General features: G+C 40.8%; 2 protein-coding genes across 3 annotated transcripts in view; both read left to right on the plus strand.

Moving 5' to 3' along the window:
• Nucleotides 1–7965, plus strand: part of LOC101846619 (solute carrier family 66 member 3) — a 10063-nt gene extending 2098 nt beyond the window's left edge. Inside the window, exons 2-7 of one of the 2 annotated variants that reach the window (XM_005090055.3) lie at nt 192–383; nt 1862–1944; nt 3679–3751; nt 4603–4669; nt 6480–6600; nt 7297–7965. In XM_005090055.3, the coding sequence (XP_005090112.1) occupies nt 208–383; nt 1862–1944; nt 3679–3751; nt 4603–4669; nt 6480–6600; nt 7297–7430 (654 nt within the window). In that variant the 5' untranslated portion in view covers nt 192–207 and the 3' untranslated portion in view covers nt 7431–7965. Of the gene's footprint in view, nt 1–161; nt 384–1861; nt 1945–3678; nt 3752–4602; nt 4670–6479; nt 6601–7296 lie in introns of both variants that reach the window. The other variant, XM_005090054.3, reaches the window with a different exon arrangement.
• A 2176-nt stretch (nt 7966–10141) lies between these two features.
• Nucleotides 10142–10657, plus strand: part of LOC106012117 — a gene marked incomplete in the record, with an annotated part of 5473 nt that continues 4957 nt past the window's right edge. The window contains 1 exon segment of the mRNA XM_013083958.2: nt 10142–10534. Coding sequence (XP_012939412.1) covers nt 10507–10534 — 28 coding nt within the window.

Raw genomic sequence — 10657 nt, forward strand, 5'->3', positions numbered from 1 at the left:
CCCCCTGTCTGTCCCCGTGGTTTTATGCACCCCGCATAATTTGGCAAAATTTAACCATTTTTTGCGTAATTTCTGATTATTTTCCTTTATCATTCTTTGTTACAATTAACAGAATCGCATAATTTCACATTTTTGGGCTCAGTGGGCATAATTAATTTCAGAATTATTTTTGCATAAAACCGCGGGGACAGCCCTGTTCCCACCGGCATGACAGAGACGAGCGACGCCGAGGACGGGGAGCTCCTGACGCAGATTTGCGAGTTCCTTAGCGCCACTGTTTTCATCGCCACCTTCATCTACAAGGTCCCTCAGCTCTACGTCGTTATTGTGTCCTCGTCCACACGAGCTATCAGCTTGCCCAGCATCGTTCTGGAGTGGATAGCGTGTGTAAAATTGATAAGATAAAATTTATAAGATATATCTTTATATAATATTGTCCAGATCCTGGCAAATCGGTTTTGGTGTTTCACCACGTACACACACACACACACACACACACACACACACACACACACACACACACACATACACACACACGTGCCCACACACACACTACAATAATGCTAAGCTAGATGCATAGTCAGCATTCTGATTGTAACTCAATGTTATTCTGATGCATGCTCTATGGTCATATATGAATACTTGTAACAAGATGGTTAAGAATAAGACGAAAGAATTTTGATGAATGATGGACAAAATAGCCTTCTGTATCTTTCTTAGTGGAACTAATTCTTCTTTAGTGCAAGCTGTGATGTTCAATTCATCCAAATAGGGGAATGTAGATGTTGAAATTTTGCATATTTTCCGTATTAATTTTCTGTTTAAAAATAGCAAGAACTCGTAGTCATGTTTACAATTAGCTACATTAGTAGTATGCTTCCTGTAAAATTTGTATCTGCATTTACTTTATTCCTAGTCTGAACCAATGCTTATTATTAATTTTACGAAAGTGACAGGGTGCGGAAAGAAAGACTAGATGCCATATTCCATTTTTAACAATGCGTTAGGCCTATCCAAGACCATTTTCAATTATAATATCCCTTAGTATTCACCCAGCATTGTGCTCATGTGCATAGTGTATGGAAGAGATTAAGGTAAGGGCGTCGGTGGCCTAGTGGTTAGGCTCTCGGACTCGCAACCGTAAGGTCTTGACTTCGAAGGCTGTCTGGGGCCCGACGTTGGGCCCTTGGGAAAGGCACTTTCCACAAATTTTCCTCACTTCTCCCAGGTGGAAATGGATACCTGGCTATAGAGACAGAGAGTGAACAATCTTGTTAGTTTGATAGCGTCTGAACCCGTGTAATCAGCAGATGAAGCTGAGAATGATTTAGAGTGTTCCCAGCAGGTCTGTTGGGGTAATAATAGTTGTAAAGCGTATAGAGTAGGCTGTAGAGTTTGGATATGCGATATAATAATGACATTTTTTATAGTTATTATTATTGTAGGTTCTTTTTTTTTACAGCGCTCGCAACTGCATTAGGTCATTTGAGCGCACGGGACACATTAAACATTTCCAGCTGGTAGGACATTTTGAATTTTGTCCGGGTGGCGGTCGAAGCCTACTCTTATCGATGTTAAACCACTAAGGCATCTTTAACGTGCGCATTTTGCACACGGGGTATCCGAGATTTTCCGGCCTTGTCCGAGATGGCGAGGTGTAAATCTATATATAAATGCAATTATTATAATTATTATAAGGTTTAATGAGATCGGTTGAAGTGAGATTAAATGAGGTAAAGAGACACTATTCGGTTATGTGAGACGTGTTGCGCGCAGACTTAGGAGTCTCTATTTTACTTATAAACAATCATGTACTCAAAGCTGAAAGGGTTCATTCTTTTGTCCTGTGCCTTTTCTCCAGATATTCCATAATGCTGACATACCAAGTGGCTATGGGATATCCGATGTACACATGGGCTGAGAAGGTCATAATGGTGTCAGAAGGTTTGTTTCACAGGCACCGTATTTACTATAATATAATATAATATAATATACGATATAATAATGATATAAATAGCATCCCTTTAAGTATAGCGCATACGCCCACCCAACAGCAAGCTGTCTATCTATCTATCTATCTATCTATCTATCTATCTATCTATCTATCTATCTATCTATATGTCTATACAATGGTCTCCAACTAAGAACAGCCCAAAAAGAATCACCGTCCACCAAAGAGCCAGTTTTCACCATTTAACAGAATTTCCTCTAATAACTACAATGTTCCCCAGAAGGGCTTTTTGCCCTTTTTGTCTCCATAGGGGCTTTCATCCCCCTTCCCCCTCTTTTGCCCTTTCGCACCCCCCCCCCCCCCCCCCCTCTCTCTCACACACACTCTCTGTCGCACACACACACTCTCTGTCTCTCCCCCCCCCCCCCAACTCAGCTCAGTATATTCTGTTTTGATAGCCCTCAGAGTGGTTCTTCGGAATAGACTACTGTTCATGCTAGACTTCTGATTGTCAACAATAAGCCTTTTCTGTTGAGAGAAATCGTATTACAACGGTTTCCGGTCTAGGCAGACGAGAAGTAAAACACCCAGCAGGAATTTCTGCGCAATCTGGTCTTCTTATTACGAAACAGAGCGTTTGATTTTGCAAATGAAGAGCCGGAACATAATTTTGGACAACACAAGAGAGGAATATGAAAACAATTGTTTAAAATGATGCCTGGACTTGGATAGATGTATGCCTAGCACTCAGACCAGAATACAATGACGCATGTGACGCATTGAAGAAGCAGATACGTAAGCAAGTTTTCCATTGAAGAATTTGGACTCATCTTCTTCAAGTTCTTCATAAAAGTTTAAATAACCTGTCATCTTAGTTATTTGTGCGAAACAATGGGGTAAACCCAAGTTCTTCTTTCTCGACAATTGTAGCTCGTCTGTAGAGGCCCTTATGGATACGTAAACGCATATGTCGGTCAGCGTCTTGTACATAAATCTAAATATTAGTAATATTGTATTGTTTAGGGAGATTTAGAAGGTGGTAGCTCCTGCCGTCTCGTATTCATATCATAAAGAAGCCAATACGATTTAGACTATTAGACCATACTAAGATGAGATAAAATAAGATAAGATACGTCTTTATTATCCAGATCCTGGCACATTGTTTGGTGTTTCACAACGTACACACACACACACACACACACACACACACACACACACACATACACACACAAACAAACACAAACATACACACACAAACACACATACACACGCAAACATGCACACACACGCAGACTTACAGTCCCAAGCATAACATAAATGAACAGTAATGCAAACAATAATTATTTTAAGCTAGATACATTATGTATTCTAAGAACCCCCTTCCTGTACAAAAAGGACAGTGTAACTTCTACCCCATTCTTTTCGTTCATAAATAGTTTGTAGATTTGGTTAGTAGGACAGGAATATGAGCATTCGTCCTATTTATTTAATTTGTGTCTTTAATTTCTTATTTTAATGGAAAAAAGCTGTACTGTGAAATAAGACCGGATCTATAAAAAGAGGGTTCTGATTGTGAGAAAATGAGACAATGATCGACACAATTTACTTGACTAGAGGAGACAGACAGATAGGTAGACAGACGGACACGCATTCACACAGACACATAGACAGTCGCAAACATGTAACGTTGAGAAATGTTATACAGTTTTGTTTCTGTTTTTCTCCAGATTTCGTCCTGACTCTAGTGGTGATGAGTTACAAAGGTCAGCTGAGATCAAGAACTCTCCCCTACTTTTTACTGTATCCTTATAATATTATAGGCTGAAGAAAATCATTTACTGTGTCTGTGGTGTAGCAGTTAGGCGCTTTGTTATCGCACTCAGGAGACCCAAATTCCATTCCCGAGTAAGAGGGGGCAGGGGGAGGGGGGTTTCTATCGAGTGTCTCAGTCTTTCTGCTGAGATGTTGTATCCCTCTGCCCGGGTTGGCCTTAATCGGTACGGTTGGAAGCTTTCCACCTAATGTGTCTAAATTGCGTCTGCCGGGGTGTAGACAAACCTACATTTTTAAAAATAATGTAGAGTATGCATGTTAAATGAGGGAGTTGCATAAAATAACGTACCCTGAACCATAATATAATATTATAATATGTATTTGCCTTTTCGCTAAGTGACTTTGCACCAGTAGTACTGCAGCAAGTCAGTTTTGTGTATTATAAGTTCAGTTTACTTACTGCTAGCAAGAAAGCAGACCATCAGTCTCAGTACTTCTTTACCAATACCAACAATGTGTTGAAATGGACCTTGGAGCCCATACCATATATCAAGAAATTATCATGCTATGCTTTTCCATACCTTACCATACCATACCATACCATACCATACCATACCATACCATACCATACCATACCATACCATACCATACTATACTATACCATACCATACATACCATACCATACCATACCACACCATACCATACCATACCATACCATACCATACCATACCATACCATACCTAAGACATTGTATCTCTGCAATTGATTGTTGCAGTTGAGATCTAGATCTAGTAGAATTAAATATCTATTTTTATACCTACATTTCTTTATAAATCTTCTTCGCTGTATATTACGTTGAGCCTTACAGACATGGCAAGATATTCGTTTTGCTTCGTGATGATAGTAATGAGATGGCTTCCTGACCTGATTATGGTTTCAACCATCGTGAGTGTGTACTTATGCTTGTCAGTCACCTCAGAAGAAATGGGAGAGAGGGGGCAGATTTAGTTTTAGTAAGGTTTCGTGGCCCTTGCAACCGCAAAAGGTCATATGAACGCCACCGGGTGGATGTCACCAGAGAAGTCTAAACGGGAATCAGGCCTACTCTGCTCACCTCTCTAGCCTCAACAGCACAAAATCTGCTTCGACTATCAAGGAACCACATAAATAGCTGTTCACAAGACAGTGACAAATATACAAAAGAAGTAGAGGAAAAAATGACGATAGTAAGGATGAGGAAAGAAAAAGCTGAAGTTCCCCTTATGTTGTTCCGGCACAGTATGAGCATGACATTGATAAATCTGCTCATTTACAATTCTACTTTGCATAAGAACATGTTAATACACCCCACCCCATTTGGGAATGGCCTAAAGACACTTCAGTCAGTGGCACTGCCCTGGGGGAAGGGCATGTGGAGTCGGAAAGAAAACCATATTTGGGATTTTGAAATGACTATGGTGTCATGAATTTTGAATAATTTTTTCTAAAAATACTGGTTTACAGTATAAGAACAGTAGAGAGCCTTCACTGGGCATGTCGAGTGGCAATACCTGGATACCTGGAGGTGTCATCTCTGACTCAGAGGTTGATGTGTAATGACCCTCCATCTTTCACGGTCGCGAGCTGCAGTTGCACATTCTGCCATATTAAGGCCAGTCCATGTTCTTGTGCTGTCCATCCATGCTGTTCTTTGTCTTCCTCTGGCTCTCCTGCCCCACATCTTTCCTTCAAACACCTCTTTCACTATGGTCTTGTTTCTTTTTTTAATGGCCATAGTATTGTATTTTTCGTGTGGTAGAGGAGAATGATAATTCTTTTTTTTCGGTGAAGACGTTCGTGAAAGTATTTGAAGTCAGAAAATTCCCTTACGGCACAGTTATTTAACAGGCAGAGTCGAGTTTTTTTTGTTTTTTCGATTTTGAGAAACTAAAAGGCTGAACAAAAAATGGGAAAGGGGGGGTGAAGAGAAGGTGACGTATAACTATTGATGAGTATGAAAGTATATCAAATGTTGTTGTTTGTTTTTTATGAGTAAATAAATGAATACAAACTTTTCATTATTATCATTATTACGGACATATTATAATGTTTTTTAAATTACCGAAGTTAAATGTGAGAAGAGGCTTCCCTAAGCTGGGAAGCATGGTTAGCTCATTTGGAATAAAAGAAAGATTACGACGTCTATGAATATGGTTTGCATCCTTAAACAGGGTTTTCTGTCCACTTGTGCTTCTTTTTCCGGAAACGGTGAACTTTTATACTGGAGATCTCACCTCATAACATTATCAAACACAGTAGAACATGGCCGTAGCGGGACCTTAAGTTCCAGAAGAAAAATCCCGCTGTGGACAAGTTCCTGCTATAGGAATGCAAAGGAGAATTACCGGAAAAAAACCAAACACTACACACGCTCTCCTCTTCTTTTACTAACTGTCTGGCTGCCTGTTTGGAACCCACCTGCAGCCCCCCACTCTCAACCTCCTTCCCCCAGCTAGAGCTTGCTCGATCCCCCCCCCCCTCAGATAGCCTAGCTCCCCCTGTATCCAAGTTCAGGCCTTTCCTTGCCCCGCTGCACCATAGCACAATTACTTGAGTTTACATAGACAAAAAGGTGATTCCGGTAAGGTCCCGCTGGGGGGATGGTCCTGCTGCAGCGGGTGCCTCTATAGTCATGTTCTACTGTAGAAAAGGGCGTTGAACTCATACTCTAGGCTATGGTGTAAAATACACCCCCCATCTTTCCTTTTCCCTTCAGGCGCTGACGACCCCCATACTGCTGTGGAGCAAGATCGAGCAGCTCTATGAGATCTTGAACAAGTGGGACGCTGGCCGTGTGAGCGGGCTCACCTGGTTCATCGCTGCTTACTGCACAGGAGGTGAGTCACGACAAAAGGGGACCAATAGTATTGCTTGTTCCACAGATCGTTCCGATAGAAGGCTCACGTACTGCTTTTTTTTTTTTACCGACACACACTTTTCCTGACAGACCAGACAAAGAAACAAAGGTTAACGGCTAAGATTAATGAGATTAATGCTAGAGTTCGAATTCAGCAAGTGAAACGTCATTCAAAATGTGACCGTAAAATTAAAAACAAATATCAAATTGTAAAATTGAATTGATTAATTGGTAAATGGATAAGTACATGTAAATTTTAAAAAAACCAAGTGAATAGGTAAATATGAAGCAATAGATAATAAAAATTCAAATGAGAAAAACAAAAAATAGATAAAAGACAATCAATTAGAAAATACAGATGATAAGATCGTTTTTTCTTTCCTTATTTTTACTATCGTTTCCTCTACTTCTTTTGTGTTTTTGTCACTCTCTTGTGAACTGCTGTTTCCGGGATGCCTTGATAGTCGCAGCAGACTTTGTACTGTTGAGGCTAGAGAGGTGAGCAGAGTAAGCCTGTTGGGACTTCTCTGTTGACATCCACCCCTTGGCGCTCATATGACCTTGCCTTATGCAGTTGCGAGCGCCGTAAAACCTTACTAAATCAAATTAAGTTTAAAAAATGCACCCTCCTTCCTCTATCTCTTTGGCTTTCATAGCTTCACCATTGTCTCCCCAGTCCGGATACTGACCACTGTGGTCATCACCAAAGACACGCCCATGCTGGTCAACCTGACGTCGAGTCAAGTCCTGAACGTTGCAGTATTCGCCTCCATCGTCTACTTCAAGGGCCTCTCAGCTTTTGTCTCATAATCTGACAATAAGACTAATATAATTATGCATCACACAGACATCGTTTCTGCACCGAGCCTGCTGTCCTTTTTTTAGACCTATGACGTATCGCTAACGATGATTGGATTACAACGCCATTGGTGTGAATGTTGAAATAATAATTTGATCACGGTTGCAATTGATGGAGCGACAGATTGAGTCTGTTTGAGAAAATGTTTTGTTCTCCATGTGGAAAAAAAGAATTAAAGATATGTGAGAAATCAGGCGCTAGTCAAAAGAGTAAGATCAAGGAAACAGGTGTTCTTTCGCTGGTTGGACAATTTTTATCCATATTTTTGTCTTTCTCTTTTTGGCTCTACATCTTTTGTGTGCATTTAAGAACACAATTCTGTTTGGATTTTCCTGAAAAATGTTGACCAAAGGCATAGAAACTGAAAATCAAGAGTTTCCAAGAATACTGTCAAAAGATCGATTTGACTGGAGATTTGTTGTCTTATTGGTCTGATTCATTAAACACGAGCTGGACTATAAATACTTAATGGTTTTTGTTTAGCTTTAGGACGAGTTGGTGCTTAATGTATGTGGGGGGGTTCTCCCCCCGTCGAGCTAATTTAAATCATTTTAGGAGGCGGGCTTCCTACCCTGGATGTTAGAGCCAGTCGGGCTGAGAGGGATTAAACATTCGGGCAAAAAGACTGGGATACTTAATTTTTTAAAAAGAATTATCAAAACGCAGGAATCTAACTCGGGTCTAGCCGCAGACGCTGTGGTGAGGGATTTACTGCACTTGCTACACAATATGGAGAAGTTAGAGACCTTGGAAAAAACGTTGCGGGATGAGGAGGACAGGGAGACAGCACGACGCAACGTAATCATCAAAATGCGGGAAATGGGGATAGAGAGAGGAGAAGGAAGAAAGGAACGATTACCTGGAAAGGACAGACGTCGCCATAATCAAACAGCCACTGAAACAATTAGTCTGGATACCTTGCGAGGTATAGTGCTGAGAGGAACTGAGCACTTATAGACCTGTCCGGTGTGCAATTACATTGTTGCCCAGGACAGGTAACAAGTAACATGTAAGGTGGTATAAATGCCGAAGATTAAAGGTGCTGTGGTGTATAATCCTTGTGCTTTGCACGGGTGCCTAGAACTTCGCCACCAGTGTGGTCGTTCTCAGAAGGACATTGAACTAAAAATGACACCCCCTCCCCCCCCGTAAAAAACGGAAAAAAGCCAAACACAGTACATGTACAAGAAGAGGAAAAATCCCTCGGCAAAACTGTCACTTTGAGTTCGCAGTGTCTCACGTTCGTATCGTCGGTGCTGCAAACAAAACATTTAAGTCCATTTGTAGCTTTTGTTGTGGTGTTCCTATCAAGAATCATAATAACAACAATACTAATAATAATAATAATAATAATAATAATAATAATAATAATAAAAGATAGCATTTGTATAGCGCAAATTCCCGCTCAACAGCAAGCTATAGCGCAAATTCCCGCTCAACAGCAAGCTCTACGCGCTTCGCAATCTATTCTATCAACCCAGCAGACCTGTGAGCATTCTGAAACAACCTCAACTTCCTGGGAAGCATACAGTGCAAGTGGTCATTTATAGGCGCTAAAACACAAACATACTGACAAGATCTTTCGCTGTCTATGGCCGGGTACTCATTCCCACCTGAGTGAAGAAAAGGAAATTCGTGTAAATTGCCTTTCCCAAGGACACAACGTCGAACCCGCGGTTCGAACCCTCACGATTACCAGTCCGGTAGCCTAATCACTAGGCCACCGACGCCTCATGAAAATCATGGAAAGCAAGAAAAGTGTAAACCTTGCCCATTGGAATTAAACTACAAAATATAATTTTGGTGATGTTGAACAGTACATCTTTGATAGAGCTTTGAGAGGGTGTAATAATCGAAAAGTCTCAAATTTTCGACTGAAGTGGATTGCTTGTGGCAGTGACGAAATCAATTTATCTTGCCATGATACTGTGAACGTGTATAAACTTTTTTGCTGGACTCGGTGTTTGGTAATACCGGTATTTTGGCATGTGCAAAGTATAGACTCGAATATGGGTGATCTAATTGAATAGAAAATTACCAGCATGGGTGGCTGGTGGGTGCTCTGGTGAGTTTTGCTCTTTTTGTCCTACAAAACTTCTATCATCCTTAGATCTCTCATCCTTCTTTTTTGTGTTTGTTACTCTCCTGTAACACCTCTAATCTTCCGCACTTATATGAATTTATCGTGTTGCAAGTGCCGTAAAACTCTTACGAAAACTAATGAATTACCAGCGAAGGCTTACGTGCAACTCGGCAGCTCCTGAGGAGATATAACATGACGCAACAAAGTGCAGAACATGAATCCGTTCTTGTTCTCACCGGAACAGAGAATTAGATTTTATGCATTAACCCAAGTGGCCACATACACAATCATCACAGGGCATAGATAGAATGAATAGACTGTAGACAAGTACAGCACAAACCCTATTTTCTGCCCACTACATAATATAATATAATAGGCTTACTATAGTTTACAATGGATAGTTCTTAACTTTTTCTTCTTCTAATTTTTCGATTTCGCTGGAGAAATTATATTCTCCTTTGCGGATGTATAGGCCATCGTCAGACATTGACGGACGGGCGATAATAATCATTGGAAGATGCCAGTGTATGTGTGTGTATGCGTGTTTGTGTGTGTGTGTGTGTGTGTGTGTGTGTGTGTGTGTGTGTGTGTGTGTGAGTGAGTGTGTCTGTGTGTATGTGTGTGTGTATGTGCGTGTGTAAAAGAGGGGGAGAGGGCACTCGCGTTGGCATGCTTACGTCGTGCCCCCCCCCCCTTTTCTCTATTTTACATAATAATACGATACCACCTTAATGCTATGTTCACACCACTTTCTGACATTGTACTCTTTGGGATTCAGTGAAAAATTGAAAAATGCACCGAGGAAACCCAAGCCTAAACGGACATTCATTCAGATCGATAGATAAATAGCACCTTTGATAGCACTGCAACATCTTTTACTTTTACCATCTGATTGTCGACATCAGCTTCATCTCATTGGTTCTGCCTTTGTAGGAGCCCAAACTATGGCAACGTTCAAAACCGTAGAAGAGGCAAGATCATTAAAAAGGATTTAAGTTACTATTATGTAAACAATTTTACTTCTCTCTCATCCCCCCTCCCACTCTCATTCTCTGCCTCTCTCTCTCTCTCTCTCTCTCTCTCTCTCTCTCTCTC

The sequence above is a fragment of the Aplysia californica genome, unplaced genomic scaffold (assembly GCF_000002075.1).
Source record: "Aplysia californica isolate F4 #8 unplaced genomic scaffold, AplCal3.0 scaffold00012, whole genome shotgun sequence".
Lineage (NCBI taxonomy): Eukaryota > Metazoa > Mollusca > Gastropoda > Aplysiida > Aplysiidae > Aplysia > Aplysia californica.